General features: G+C 40.8%; 1 protein-coding gene and 1 non-coding gene across 2 annotated transcripts in view; both read right to left on the bottom strand.

Moving 5' to 3' along the window:
- LGR5 (leucine rich repeat containing G protein-coupled receptor 5) overlaps positions 1-16,440 on the bottom strand; it is a 125,235-nt gene that overhangs the window by 41,186 nt on the left and 67,609 nt on the right. Inside the window, exons 3-4 of the mRNA NM_001192520.3 lie at positions 14,098-14,169; positions 3,394-3,465 (exon numbers count right to left, since the gene is read on the bottom strand). Of these exons, the coding sequence (NP_001179449.3) occupies positions 3,394-3,465; positions 14,098-14,169 (144 nt within the window). The remainder of the gene's footprint in view (positions 1-3,393; positions 3,466-14,097; positions 14,170-16,440) is intronic.
- On the bottom strand, positions 3,960-4,066 carry LOC112446921 (U6 spliceosomal RNA). Its single transcript, XR_003034994.1, has one exon. It is a non-coding gene; the product is annotated as a U6 spliceosomal RNA (small nuclear RNA).

Genomic DNA, 16,440 nt, shown 5'->3' with positions numbered 1-16,440 from the left:
TGTCCCCCTGAATTGGCAGGTGGGTTCTTTACTGGAATGCAAAATATGGGCTTTGTTATTATTTCAGGTTTGAAAAGAGTTCAGGAGGATATTTGCAAATCATCTCAGGACACTCCTTTTCCCCAATACTCACTTAAGAACCACTTAACTATATCATTAAACTGCTTAGAAATCACTGATGTTTGGGTCTCCTACAGAGGTTCTCATTATAATTGGTCTGGGATGAGGCCTAGGCTCTCAGACTCTCCAGATAATTCAACAATTCACTTCAGAAGTTTCAAAGCCAGGAATGCACAGGGGTGATGCATTCCCAGCCCCTGGGAAGTGCAGAGTGCTTCTTTGAGAGTGAATGAATAACAAGGAAAATAATAAAGTGGAGAAAAAGAGAGTGAATTCAAGAGAGAGAAAAAAGGAACTATTAGAAAAAGGGTGAGTAGGACTTCCCTGGTGGTCCAGTGGCTACGACTCCATGCTCCAGTGCAGAGGTGCTGCGTTCAATCTCTGGTCAGGGCACTAGAGCCCACATGCTGCAACAAAGAGTTCGACGGCCACAACGAAGACCTCACGGAGCCAAATAAATAAATAGTTTTTAAAACGTGTAAGTGCAGGTCTAAGCGTTGACGGCAGTCCAAGAAAAGCTAGACAGGTAGCTGAACAGAAGCCTTCCAGGTGTCATGGATGAGACAGGTGTCACCTCCTTTGTTGCTTGTATTGCTGTGAATGTAGCACGGAGGCTGAAGTTTGCATGGGAGGTGAATGGCCAATGGATAAGGAATGCATGTTTGTAATGACCATTTGATGCAAACCGTTTTTATTTTCTCCTGCTTGTAAGAAGCAGGAGAATATTATTAAAATCCAACAAAATTCTGTAAAGCAATTATCCTTCAATTAAAAAATAAATAAATTTAAAAAACAGCAACAACAAAAGAACATCTTGCATCTGGGATAAGAGTAAAACTTTAAAACAGCTCACAGTAGCCCAAATCTCCAAACTGGGTAAAGGATGCCTTTGGTTGGTTCAGTATTGTGTCTGTGTGGCTGGTGGTTAAAGTTTATAATGCTCTTCTGTCCAATCTTAATGCTTGTATCAAAGTATTACAAAAACTGTGAGACAAGTGTCATAGCGGCACACACTGCCAACACCCAACACCTCCATGGTCTGTTGTGTGCTGGGCAAAGGGACCCGGGACAAACAGCACATAACCAGCGATACAATCCAGGCGCACAGGGGACCCACCATCCATCTCCATGCCTCAGTTTGGATGTGGAGCATCCCACTAGAAAGTTAACCCTCGGCTTTCTCACAGGGAACACACACTTACAAGGTTTCAAATGCCATTGTTTTTGTGAACCGGACACCAAGTGCAAGAGACGCCTGTGACCAGTAAATGGCTAGATGGTAAGAAACCAAATCTGAACACCTTGATCAGAGAGGCACCGCGCAGTTCGAGTGAACAAAAGATTCATGGTTCTCACTTTCTCAAAGAGTTCACTTCGGTGTGTGTTCTGTTTGTGGTCTTCTTTCAGCTGATGGTGGCTTTTGGTTACAAACCCTTATCCTTCCATCTTCCGCCTGCCTCACAGCTGTTTAAAGTTCCTGTTGGCCTCTGCTATGATCTCGCTTTTCAATTCACCACTAGACCCTGTGCCCTGACACAGACAACCCAGCTCCAGTGCTCTGCTGCTCTGGCTGCTTCTTTCCTTCAGGAAGAGGCTTGTGCAACAAAAGAGGGGTGATGCCGTGATGCCACTACAGAGCTCCTGAAAACGCAGTCGACCCATCCCCAGCCACAAAGGGGCTCTTGTGGGCTTGTTTATCTCTAGGCTGGTGAAAACCTAGGAAGTCACTTTGTTCGACTGGAATCAAAAGCTTAAAATGGTCTCCAGCGCAGATTTACTTTCATTAAAAAAAAGAGATCAAAGGAACAGAGTGTCATCTCATGTTCCTGCTTCTCTTGAGTCACCTTGGTAAAAGGCATTAAGCAAACTATGTGTAATTATTAACCAATGGATTCTTTACCACGATGTTCAACTCAAGTCTGCAATATTTATTTGTCTTTTTTTTATATATTTATTTCCCTCATCCTTCTAGACCAGAAATCAGTATTCTGTTTGACAGATGAGGACCTTCAGTGTAAGCAAGATGAAAGCATATATTACACATGTGGATATTGGAAATCAGGCAATATGCTGTAAACACATACATTCTGATGAGATGGAGATTGACTGGTCAAGTCCTCCTGGGACAGTGTTGTCCAACAGTCACTGTAATCAACTGCTTATAACTCAAGCTCCAAAGCATCTAGCTGGTAAGAAAGTTCTATCTGTGAGGAAAAACCAATTTTCATTCATTCAGAGGGTTTAAATCAGAGGAGGGTGGAAACTCCTGATGGAAAACTTGTGGATTCCCAGTAAGGACCGCCAGCACCACTGTGGTGGGGGTTAGAGTGCCTGTGTGTGGTGTGTGAATCTGGGGTGTGTGTGGTTTTCTGTGGGACTCTCTGAATTAGTCTGTCTCCCTGTGTGGGGTGGTGAGACATACCATTAGATCATAGCTTCATGAATTGAGGTCCCCTGATGCACCTATAGAACTTGAAAAATTAAGGATGGAGATTCAAGAGTGAGGGGACAAAAGTACACCTGTGGTTAGATGTGTGACAGAAATCAAACCAATGTTGTAAAGCAATCAATCAATTAAAAATAAACTTTAAAAAAATTAAGCATTTATTTGACTCAGCAAAATTGCATTACAGGGCAGCTCTGATAATCTAAACACAGAATAAACTGATGATACCAAGAGGTCTAGATTTTGACTCTCATTTTTCTAAATAAAAGGAGAAAGTATCATTCCTGATTTGAATTCAGAAACTAAAATATTGTATAGAGGGGTGATACCAACATATATGTGTGTGTTCAGTCACTCAGTCGTGTCTGACTCTGCCATCCTACGGACTGAGCCTGCCAGGCTCCTCTGTTCATGGGGTTTTCCAGGCAAGAATACTGGAGTGGGTTGACATTTCTTCCTGCAGGAGATCTTCCTGACCCAGGGATCAAACCTGCGTCTCTTGTGTCTCCTGCACTGGCAGGCGGATTCTTTACCACTGAGCCACCTGGGAAGCCCTGATACCAACATATCCAAGAGGCTTTTCATTTCAGGTCTTCTGATTAAGTCTCTGCCCTGAAACCCCAAACTCCAACATGGGTGTTTTCCATATATATTGTTTAATGAGGGTGCAAAGAACAATTTCGTTGTTGCTCTAATGGAAACCCTCACTTGCAGCTTATTTAAGCACAGCCCCTAGCCAAGGAATTTACTAAAATGGTCAATTGGACATTTCAGTGCTCCTTCCCAAACTGACCCAGAGAACATGCTGGAATTTCAACTATACTTACAGGGACTGAAGGCTTCGCAGGTTCTGTAGCGCCTCTGTGGGCACCTGTCTTAGGTGATTGTTCTGCAGCATACTGCACATCAAAACAAATGGAGAAAAACATTAATGACAGTTAGCAATAATTAGGAGAAGGCAATGGCACCGCACTCCAGCACTCTTGCCTGGAAAATCCCATGGGCGGAGGAGCCTGGTAGGCTGCAGTCCATGGGACTAGGAGTCGGACACGACTAAGCGACTTCACTTTCCCTTTTCACTTTCATGCATTGGAGAAGGAAATGGCAACCCACTCCAGTGTTCTTGCCTTGAGAATCCCAGGGACAGGGGAGCCTGTGGGCTGCCGTCTATGGGATTGCAAAGAGTCGGACACGACTGACGTGACTTAGCAGCAGCAGCAGCAATAATTGACAATATCCAGCATAACAATGTCAGGTACTGTTCTTGGTGTCAGGGAAACAGCAAAGCATCAGACAAAACCTTGGCCTGTGGGGAGCTTAAAGTCCTATGTGGAGAGACAGATAATTAAAAATTAACAAACGAGTATACAACTTGAGGCAAGTGACAGGTACCACACACAGAGAAGAAAACATGGATTAGGGTATCATCCTTGTGCACCGGCCATGCTAATCTTCTCTGTATTGGGCCAATTTTAGTATATGTGCTGCCAAAGTGAGCACCATGGATTTGGCATAGATGGTAATAAGGAGGTGAGGGTTTAATTTGAAAGGTGGCAAGAGAAGATCTCTCTGAGGAGGTGGTTTTTCAGGAGATACCAGAATGGTGTCAGGGAGCAAAACATTTGAACATCTGGGAAGTTACTGAGGAAGCGAGAAGAGCAAGTGCAAAGGCCCTGAGGCTGGAGCTTGCTTGACTTTAGGAGCAGCAAGGATCGGTGTGACAAGGAGGGATAAGTGAGCACGAGAGACAGAGGCCAAGCTAAGGCCGTCTCGGGAAGGAGTTGCAGGGCTTATTTTAAGGTGGTGAGAAACTCTCCTTGAAGGGTTTACGTGAGTGGAAATGATGTGATCTTATTCATGTTTCTAATGGATCACCATGGTGACAAATGGATTAGACAAGATAGAAGTAAGGATAATAGTGTGCTGTGCTGCTCAGTCATGTCTGACTGTTTGTGGCCTCATGGTCTGAAGCCTGCCAGGCTCCTCTGTCCATGGGGATTCTCCAGGCAGGAGTACTGGAGTGGGTTGCCATGCCCTCCTCCAGGGGATCTTCCCAACCCAGGGACTGAACTTAGGTCTCCCTCATTGCTGGCAGATTCTTTACCATCTGAGTCACCAGGGAAGGCTGAGAATACTGGAGCGGGTAGCCTATCCCTTCTCCAGGGGAATGTCCCAATCCAGGAATCAAACTGGTTCTCCTGCACTGCAGGCGGATTCTTTACCAGCTGAGCTACCAGGGAAGGATAACAGTAGGAGACTATTAAAGATATTCCTCCTTCTCACATGTCATATTTTGATATAAACACTTTTGTGAACTATTGCAATAGTTCTTTTCAGAACATGGGGTCTACAGAATGGAAACACCTGGCAACAAGGAAGTGAAATACATCATTGCTAGCGGGAAACAGTATGGAAAAATTTTCATTAGATGCATTACCCTGTTACCTGATTCAGAAATGTTTATAACACTAATTTTGCAGGCACTCTGACTCCAAAGACTGATATACTTTCCACTGCCTCTTGCAGCATTCTCTTGAGGAATAAATGTACACATTTTCAGGTTGTATGCCTTATACAGTATGATTAAGAGCCTGGGTTCTTGGATTTGACTACCTCTTCCCTGCCAGTAGCCCCATGGCCTCAGGGAAATCATTCAATCTCTCCACATCTCAGTGATCAGTAATAATACCCACCCCCCAGGGCTTATTGTGATGATCTAATAACTGAAAGTACATAGAACAATACCTGCTGCCTGGTAAACATTCAGTAAAGGTTGGCCCTTTTTGTGTGACTTGTTAAACCTCTTCTCCAAACTAACGATATAGTGAGGCTGTACTGAATATAATGTTTTAATTAATGAGAAAATCGACCAATAAAAAAACTTCTATGCCTGTGGTTCTCAAATTTAGGGGTCATCAGAATTCATTGAAGACTTGTTAGTACAGTTTGCTGGGCCCCACCCTAAAAGTTCCTAGTTCAGTAGCTTTGGGTGGGGGCCAGGGAATTTTCATTTCCAACAAACTCCCAGATGACATTGGTGCTGTGAGGCAAGGCGCTGCACACAAAGAACCACCCTATACTCTGCTAAGTATTTCTAAGAATACGTTCACCTGAACTTGAGGCTGTCTTGAGCTTGGAGATGAGGTCTAGTTCTGAGTCTTGGCAAACAAACCATTTAACCTTCTTGATTCTTGGTGTTTGTTTGTTTGGTTTTTAATCTGTACAATGGGAATAGAATGATATCATCTGATTGATAAGGTGTTTGAAGGTTAAAATATGAAGGCATTTATTATACTTTCATATATGCTAGGGCTTCCCTGGTGGCTTGCATGATAAAGAATCTGCCTGCAATGCAGGAGACCCGGGTTCATTCCCTGGGTCAGGAAGACCCCCTGGAGAAGGGAATGGCAACCCACTCCAGTAACCTTACCTGGAAAATTCCATGGACAGAGGAACTTGGTGGGCTACAGTCCATGAGATCGCAGAGTCAGACACAACTGAGCAACTAACACTCGCTTTTTCATATATGCATGTAAGCTCATATCGAATAAGAGGTGAAAAACATTTGCTGTGCTTAGTCACTCAGTCTTGTCAGACTCTTTGAGACCCCATGGACTGTAGCCTGCCAGACTCCTCTGTCCATGGGAATTCTCCAGGCAAGAATACCAGAGTGGGTTGTCATGCCCTCCTCCAGGGGATCTTCCCAACCCAGGGATTGAACTCAGGTCTCCTGCATTGCAGGCAGATTCTTTACCATCTGAGCTATTTGGAGATCATAAAATTTATGCTTTTCTCACTGGGACTGAGATTCAGTTTTCTAAGAAATATAATTCTGTCACTTGTAATCCAGTAGTTTTAAACAAGTAATTTCATTATTTTAATCTTGCATTAAATTAACATTTCATAAATCAAAAGTCTCAAAATATATTAGTTCTTTAAGAACAAGGTCAAGATTTGGAGAGACCTCACACTTTCATTACTGGTTAGAGAATTGGGAAAATTGTAGCTCAAATGCTGTACTTTGCATAATTTACCTAAATATTAAAAGTTTACATTTCTACGTTATTTTATACCTTTCCAAGCAGTTTTAATATATGATATAATGTTAAATTGACAAAAATGTTTTCTAAATGCCTCATTAATTGTGTGCTAAATTTAAATGATAAGATATAGATAATTGAATTAAACGATGTCTAAGCTTTGTAGGTAAAATGTTACTGGCTCAAAGTATGTATTGAATTGTCCTCCTATGCTTTGCTAACCAAATACTGAAACTTTTATAATGTTGTCTTTCTAAAATATTGGAAAATTAGAGTATTTAAATAGCTTTTCTTCACTGAATAGTTGCAAACTTTCTTGGTAGTTTTATATATTTGACTTCAGAAAATGGAACTTAAACTTTACTATGATGACTTTTAAAGCTACCCTGAGTTGCTGCTGCTGCTGCTAAGTCGCTCAGTCGTGTCTGACTCTTAGCGACCCCATGGACTGCAGCCTACCAGGCTCCTCCATCCACGGGATTTTACAGGCAAGAGTACTGGAGTGGGTTGCCATTTCCTTCTCCATACCCTGAGCTACCTCCCTGCAATTTAATTTTCTACCATATCTATCAGTAAAACACCAAAAATACAATTAAAAAAAATCACTTAAGTTCTGATCTCTCCCTAAATAAATAACTTTTAATTACTTTCAAATGACAAAACAAAAATAAATTATCTTCATTATAGACTTACAAGTCTCCAGTGAGCTAATTAGAAAATTCTGTTTTTAAGATATTCCAGTGGGAGACAAAACAAAGGGTTTATAGCACTATGGAGTGCAATTAAAACACAGTGCATTCACAACACAGCTGCTGATTTCTTTTATAAATAATCCTTTATTCAGTGCAGTCAATATAAGCAGAATTTACCATGAACTGAGTAAGAGCTTAGGTACTTACAACTTCATTTTTATCATTCACATATGGGTAAGAAAAGAAAATGAAACACTTTCTCTAGAGACAAAGGATGACTTCATATTTTCTTAATTTCTTTCCCCTAGGAGTTTTAAAATATTCACAATTACATAATAGCGTCCCCAAACTACTTTAACAATAAATTATCTTTTTTTATTTTTTTTTGCCAATAGCACTAAATAAGATCAGGTACAGGTACAGTGAAGTAGGAGAGATGAAATTATATGTTGAAAGGGTACTCTGTAATACTGGCTTGATCCTCAGGTATTCTCTCTGCCTACTTGCCCCATGATTAGACATCAAGTAGTTTCCAGGCTCTTTTTCTGGAATGAGAGAACTCTGGCTAATTGTGACACTCCTATGGCTAGTTCTATCCATTCCCTCCATGTGGCTTTGGTTCTGGTGCTGGTGGCAAAGGAGGACAAGCCATTGCTTGACTGAATGGCTTACACAAGAGAATGAACCTTTGTTGAGGGGAAGCTGGTTCAGAATTCCACGTGACTGGGAATTTTGCAATACCAAACCAATAATTAATTTTTATGAAGACATATATTTACAGGAATCAGTTCAGTTCAGTTCAGTCGCTCAGTTGTGTCTGACTCTTTGCGACCCCATGAATCGCAGCACGCCAGGCCTCCCTGTCCATCACCAACACTCGGAGTTCACTCAGACTCATGTCCATCGAGTCAGTGATGCCATCCAGCCATCTTATCCTCTGTCGTCCCCTTCTCCTCCTGCCCCCAATCCCTCCCAGCATCAGAGTCTTTTCCAATGAGTCAACTCTTCGCATGAGGTGGCCAAAGTATTGGAGTTTCAGCTTTAGCATCATTCCTTCCAAAGAAATGCCAGGGCTGATCTCCTTCAGAATGGACTGGTTGGATCTCCTTGCAGTCCAAGGGACTCTCAAGAGTCTTCTCCAACACCACGGTTCAAAAGCATCAATTCTTCGGCACTCAGCCTTCTTCACAGTCCAACTCTCACATCCATACATGACCACAGGAAAAACCATAGCCTTGACTAGATGGACCTTTTTTGGCAAAGTAATGTCTCTGCTTTTGAATATACTGTCTAGGTTGGTCATAACTTTCCTTCCAAGGAATAATCATCTTTTAATTTCATGGCTGCAGTCACCATCTGCAGTGATTTTGGAGCCCAAATAGTCATCTCAAATTTTAATGATCTTCCAAGGCTCACAATAACAAGATTTCTGATATAAAACAGCTCTCACCAAGAAGGATTGTTGGGGTCTTCATTTCCCATCTTCTAGGACTGAATTACTACTATCTTTCTCCTCCTTTTACCAGCTGCCCTTCTTTTTACCTTCCTTATATTGGTCAGGGCCCAAGATGAATATTACTTGTATATTACCTTTCTCACCATGCTACAGTATAATCAATTATTTCTTTCTTCCAGTGACTTTTGGGCTTTATAAAACATTTGAGTCAGTTTCCTTAATGGTAGCACCAGGCCTGCCTTGCTCAGCATTTTACCTCTAGCACTGTGGTTTGCAACCTTATTGGACCCAATTTTCCCTTTAAAACCAAGTATTTTGTAATGCTTCATCTGTTGTGTTAAGATAAAGTTCATAAAAATAGAGCTATCTACACATATCATTTTAAAGGAAAAGACTCAACATAATATACTGCTTTAACTGCATTATAAAGGAGAAATAAAAGTAATTTATAATAAGGGAATATATGTATCATTATATATGTGATGCTCAGATGTGACTATCTTCGAAGGTCTTTCTATGAAAGAGTCAGATGCTTGCCTCTGTTTTTAATGAAGATGGTTGGATATGAGAAAAATACATGATCAGAAGGTATTCTGTCCAAAAACAGGGAAATGAGACTAGAGGTCTAAATGGATACTAGACTAAAATTTACAGTTAAGACACAACAGAATATGCTTGCTTTATATTTTATGGGAAAGAAGGAAATAACTTTTATTAAAATAAAGATAACATGCCAAGACATATTACACTCTCACAAATGAGCATGGAGGTTCTCACCAATGAATGCTTCTTATTGACAAGAGTGATATCAAAATAATCCTCTCTCTTTTACAAGATAGGACTGAACTACCACAGAGAACACCCACCCTATCTCAAAGTTCCATCACATCTGAGGTGAGCATCTGCTTTTCAGTACTTCAAGAGGCCCTAGAGGCCAAATCCCACCACAGACAACAGGAAATTGAGGCCAAATAGGAAAAAAGAAACAGTCATGATACTGCCTTCATAGAAGCTGGGTGGTAGACCCTCCTGGATAGTGGAAGAGTAAGATTAAATATGCAACAGGCCATCCTAAAATAAACCATTATATAGTCACCAAGCATACATTTTGTATGCTTGTGCTCCCAACATTTTAAAAGGCCATAATGTGAAATACTTATAAAGCAAACTTTGTTAATGAAATTCAATGAGAACCCTGTGTTTCACATTTCTCTGCAAATTTAATGATATTTTTAAGAAGATGTTTTACAACTTCACGGTTATATATCTTTAATTTGTTTTGTGATTTCTGAGGTAATTCTATTGCACTAATATAATTTTCAAACACATATGTGGGTAGAAATCACAGGATGTACAAATTATTATACATTAATTATACATAAATATTATGATGTGTTAATTATTCAATGATTTTTGAGAGACTATATTTCATTTAATTTTTCAAGTACAGATTATTACACTTATGCAGAACTTTTGGTAAAACCTCTCAGTATTATTACATATGACAGTTTTTTCTGTTGCTATTGTTTGTTTAATTTATTTCTGCCTCGAGGGCCTTTCTCTAGTTGTGGAGTGGGGGCTGCTCTCCAGTCACAGCATGTGGGCTCAGTAGGGCACAGACTCAGTAGTTCTGGCACACAGGCTTAGCTGCTCTGCGCACGTGGGATCCTCCCAGACCAGGGACTGAACCCGTGTCTCCTGAATCCGGCAGGCAGATTCTTTACCACTGAGCCACCAGGAAGCCCATGGAAGTGTTACTGACTGATGTCTGGTGTGGAGGGACGGTCAGAAGTCAAAAGGAATGCAGAGGGATTCTTTATGCTGGGCTGAGCGGCACATCGTAGGACAACTGACTACAAGCGAGTCATCCGGAAAACTGAAGATGCCTCCCCAAATTTCCAAAACATTCTGTGGCAGGTGTGATGACCATGGTTGAGAACCATTGCTCTAACACTGAATATTGGGTTGGCCAAAATGTTTGTTTGGGTTTCTTCATTACATCGTATGGGAAAATCCAAATGAATTTTTTGGCTAATCCAATCCTTTCCAAATATTTAACAACTGAGTTTGCTTGTTGTCTTTAAGTGAGTAAAATAAAGGGAAGAGCGAATACAATTCCTGGTACGGGTCTTGCTCCTTTTGAATCACCATCACATTGACAGTGACCCAGCTGTAGTGCAAAGTCTGAAGTGTCAGTCCTTTGCTTACATCTCTTTTTTGACTTCTCATCTTGCTCAGAACATAAAACTGTCCAGGCTTTTCTGACATGACATACAGGATCCCTGTGACCAGGACCCTTTCTCTTCTTCATTTCCTTCCCACTTTGTCCTGGATGCTCAAGCACCACTTGCTTAGGGCTGGCTGTCCTCAGTTCCTCCTGCCTCTGTGTCTCTGTGCATATTACCCCCTCCATCGGCCACCTAATGCGGTTGGCTAGTCCCTAGCTGTGCTTCAAGGTCTGGGTCCCAGGTCATCTCTTTGGAGAAACATCTCTTCGAGGAAGTAGCATCTGAACCATCAAACTAGATAGAGTCCTTTCCTCGCAGTTCCATAGAACCAGAGCAATCTGTTTGTCTGTCTTGGTCACACTATCTCCATCCCACAATCTACCACGAGATTGTAAGCTCTTTGAGGGCATGGCCATACTTACTGATCTTTGTATTTCCAGCAATAATTTGTTCAATGACACTTTGAGTGATATGTGTGTGAGCATGTACACACACACGCACACACACACTCTCTAGTTCAGTGTATCCAATATGTATTCTGTTAAGTGATTAAAATAATTGATTCCAATATAATTTAACAAGTCATCAAAATACTTAGTGGTACCTAGCTCAATATAGGAAAAACATCTTAGTTTTATCTAAACTTGATGTATCTAATGCATTTTGAATGGTTCCAAATATTTTGGTGGATTCATGGAAATATAGGTCCATTAGAATCAGTGCTACAGCCCTAAATTTTACCTTATGATGAATTAACATTAGGATTGGCTGTATGACAACTTAAAAATCTTCCTACACAATAGTAAAAATAATTCAAGGGTAGGAAGACCAAACCCAATCACCTAAGTAGATCAAGACTAAATAACAGTTCTACTTTTAAATTTAACTTTTAACAAGATATTAAATGTAAACAAAATTGCTTTTTAAAATAGCCTGTGTATCCCTCAGGTCAGTGAATGCAGTTTCCATTAAGCAGAAATATATCAAATGCTTCTTTAGCATTCATAACATTTATCTAAAAGAAAGGAAATAAAATCAGGTTATTTTCTCTGAAATAAAACTTTCTTGGTAGAGCTTTCAACTTGTGTTATCTATTTCCTCTAAAACATTCCCTTTTTTCCTACACAGAATAAACTGAAAAATTAAACAATGGTTACTAGAAGAAGAAGGTACCAATAATAAAGATTTTTCTCATAGAAAATTAGGAAGTTGGACATTAGGCAGTAAGAAAGCCCATTTCTTACAAGTCTCAATGAATTAACATTTTTCAATTAAAAAGCTACTCATTTTTACTATGCATTTACTATACCTTACTACTACACACTAGATTTTTCTACATCTATTCACAAGTGGAACATAAACTAGATTTTTTAGCTGATCTTTATTCAGTGATTATAAGGAAACAAATTCTGCAAATGGTTTGAGGCTGTAATCTCATTATGTCAGCATCAGTTCAGTTCAGTTCAGTCGCTCAGTCGTGTCCGACTCTTTGCGACCCCATGAATCGCAGCACGCCAGGACTCCCTGTCCCTCACCAACTCCCGGAGTTCACCCAGACTCACGTCCATCAAGTCAGTGATGCCATCCAGCCATCTCATCCTCTGTCGTCCCCTTATCCTCCTGCCCCCAATCTTTCCCAGCATCAGAGTCTTTTTCAATGAGTCAACTCTTCGCATGAGGTAGTCAAAGTATTGGAGTTTCAGCTTTAGCATCAGTCCTTCCAAAGAACACCCAGGACTGATCTTCAGAATGGACTGGTTGGATCTTGCAGTCCAAGGGACTCTCAAGAGTCTTTTCTAACACCACAGTTCAAAAGCATCATTTCTTCGGTGCTCAGCTTTCTTCACAGTCCAAATCTCATATCCATACATGACCACTGCAAAAACCATAGCCTTGACTAGACGAACCTTTGTTGGCAAAGTAATATCTCTGCTTTTGAATATGCTATCTAGGTTGGTCATAACTTTCCTTCCAAGGAGTAAGCGTCTTTTAATTTCACGGCTGCAGTCACCATCTGCAGTGATTTTGGAGCCCCCCAAAATAACTTCTGACACTGTTTCCGCAGTTTCCCCATCTATTTGCCGTGAAGTGATGGGACCAGATGCCATGATCTTATGTTGAGCTTTAATCCAACTTCTTCACTCTCTTTCACTTTCATTAAGAGGCTTTTTAGTTCCTCTTCACTTTCTGCCATAAGGCTGGTGTCATCTGCATATCTGAGGTTATTGATATTTCTCCCAGAAATCTTGATTCCAGCTTGTGCTTCTTCCAGCCCAGCGTTTCTCATGATGTACTCTGCATATAAGTTAAATAAGTAGGGTGACAATATACAGCCTTGACGTACTCCTTTTCCTATTTGGAACCAGTCTGTTGTTCCATGTCCAGTTCTAACTGTTGCTTCCTGACCTGCATACAGGTTTCTCAAGAGCCAGGTCAGGTGGTCCGGTATTCCCATCTCTTTCAGAATTGTCCACAGTTTATTGTGATCCACACAGTCAAAGGCTTTGGCATAATCAATAAAGCAGAAATAGATGTTTTTCTGGAACTCTCTTGCTTTTTCCATGATCCAGCAGATGTTGGCAATCTGATCTCTGGTTCCTCTGCCTTTTCTAAAACCAGCTTGAACATCTGGAAGTTCATGGTTCATGTATTGCTGAAGCCCGGCTTGGAGAATTTTGAGCATTACTTTACTAGCATGTGAGATGAATGCAATTGTGTGGTAGTTTGAGCATTCTTTGGCATTGCCTTTCTTTGGGATTGGAAGCATAATAGTAATTTATTCACTTGAATCAGAATGACTCAAGAAACTCTCCCCAACTTCATAGCACAAAAAAGAAAGGGAAATACTCTTTCACAAGTTGGAGTTGATAAGCTGGTTATTTAGGGGCAAATACATTTTTGATATTAAGGTAAGAAAAGGAGAGATGAGGTTTTTTTCACACATGAACCCAGCCAGATACATGGTTCTATGATATCAATGAAGACAGACTAGAATTTAGATAAATTATCCCATGGCTCTAAATGGTTTATTAGAGGAACTCGGTCTTTACAAATTAATTAGCATCCACTTGACACTAAAGTCAGAACTATAACAAAGAATACTTGGTTTACTTACAGAACTTTAAGACTGTAAAGGCCAGCAAATGCTCCCTTGGGAATGTACGTCAGAGCGTTTCCAGCAAGACGTCTGTGGGTTTCAAGCAGAGAGGATAGAGAGTAAGTATAGTTCTCTTCTTATGGAATTCATTTAGCTGTTAAAAATGCAATACAATTATGTTTAGACCATAAATGCCAAAAGCAATCTAGAGAACCTTGTTTTGTCACGTTTTGCAAAAAATTTCTGTCTCTCATCAAAAAGCAGGCAAAAGAAGAAATATAATAAATTACCTATTTTACAGTAAATCACCTAATAGCTTATACTATGTATATGCTCTACTATACTGTGTATACTACTATACGATGTATAAGCTATACTATGTATGAGCGATGTAGAAACCTCTCTATCCATTCGTCTGTCAGTGGACAGTCAGGTTGCTTCTGTGTCTTGGCTATTGTAAATACTGCTGCTGTGAACGTAGGGATGCAGGTATCTTTTTGAATTATGGTTTTCTTGGGGTATACGCCCAGAAGTGGAATTGCAGGATCATATGGTAGCTCTATTTTCAGTTTTTTAAGGAACTTCCATACTATTCAAACCAGAAACAGACTCACAGACATAGGAAACAAACATGGTTACCGAAAGGTAAAGGTAGGGGGAGGGATAAATTAGTACTACTACATATAAAACAAACAATCCACAAGAATCTACTGTATGCCACAGGGAACTCTATCACTGTTCTGTAATAACCTATATGGGAAAAGAATCTGAAGAAGAATAGATATATGTATATGCATAACTGAACCACTGTGCTGTAACGTGAAACTTACACAATGTTGTAGATCAACTATACCCCAAAATAAAATAAAAATTAAAAAAAAATTCACCTTAAAAATTTTTTAATACAAAAGCTAGACAAGGGAGTAGAGAGGGAACCATGGGCAGTGGTTGTCAGGGAGATGGGCCATCATTACAGGTCAGACAGTCAATGGCTGGGCAGACCTCTCTGCTAAGAGGGCCTTTCAGTGGAGGGCTGAGCCATGCAGGGACCTATGTGAAGGGAACAGGTGTACAGAACACCGAGGAGGGAGTGTGCCTGGCGTGGTCTGGAACCTGCCAGAAGGCTGGAGTGACTGGAGCACAACGACCCAGGGAAGGGAGACAGCAGGTGAGGCTGGAGTGCAGTGCAGGGCCCCGCCATGCAGGGCTCTGGAAGCCACAGTAGGGACTCTGAGCAGGGAACAGACGTGATCAGCTTTGTGTTTTAAAAGGGTCCTTCTGATGGGACCCTCTCGAAGGGGGAATAGACTTTGGGGACAAAGGTAGAAACACAGGAGGCGACTGAAGCAGTTCACACAGGAGCGGCTGGTGTGATGCAGCCATGTGGGGGTGGTGTGGAGGTGGGGGTGGGTGGATATGGTGGAGAAAATTAGGAAAAATCTCCCCTGACAAACCGTTAGTATCAAGGTGAAATGTAGGAGGCCAACATTTCATGTTTCTATTCTATACAATGCACATGCATTTGATTAGTTATCCAAAGTTCTATACGTAATACTGAAGGACATGATTTGTGTAAGACAGCCTCCCCAGGTGGTGCTTGTGGTAAAGAACCCGCCAGTCAATGCAAGAGACTTGAGACTAGGGTTTGATTCCTGGGTCAGGAAGATCCCTAGGAGGAAGGGAATCCCACAAGGCAACCCACTCCAGTATTCTTGCCTGGAGAATCCCGTGGACTGAGGAGCCTGGCAAGCTACAGTCCATAGTGTTGTAAAGAGCTGGATATGACTGAAGCTATTTAGCATGCATGCATGTGCTATTAAAGAGTGCTTATTGAATTAACTGACTCAGATTGGTTGATGCTCACAGGTGGCTTAACTGATCAGACTAAAATTAGCCAGGAATTGTGATTTCAGCCAAAATGTCCTTAACTATCCTGTCCACGGTCATGACTTGAATAGTACATTTTTTAAGATCTAGAACAGAGCCTGAAACTGGGGACTTATCAACTCTTACTGCTGCTCTGTGATCAAGTTCTTAGCTTGATGGTTTCTGAGTCATTTGACTTTGGAAATGAAAAGGAGAAAATAAAATTGTTCTATTTATTTATTTCATTAGTTTAAATTATTGTTAGGATAAATGCCCTTCTGTTACATTTCCTGAAATATAGCTCACTTCACATGAATTGTTTTTCTTTTCTGGGCAGGGACTTTCAGAACCTCAGACCGTATTCTGAACTAATCTGTGGAACCATTGACCTCTGTTATCAGGGGAGTCTGTCTTAAAACAAATGAATTTATGATAGGCTATTAGCTATTTGCTATGCTGGTAGGAGACATATCTCATTGTCAAAAACCACAACTT

Source organism: Bos taurus, chromosome 5 (genome assembly GCF_002263795.3).
Source record: "Bos taurus isolate L1 Dominette 01449 registration number 42190680 breed Hereford chromosome 5, ARS-UCD2.0, whole genome shotgun sequence".
Lineage (NCBI taxonomy): Eukaryota > Metazoa > Chordata > Mammalia > Artiodactyla > Bovidae > Bos > Bos taurus.
The sequence above is the reverse complement of the archived record's forward strand: the minus strand, read 5'-3'. Positions and strand labels throughout refer to the sequence as shown.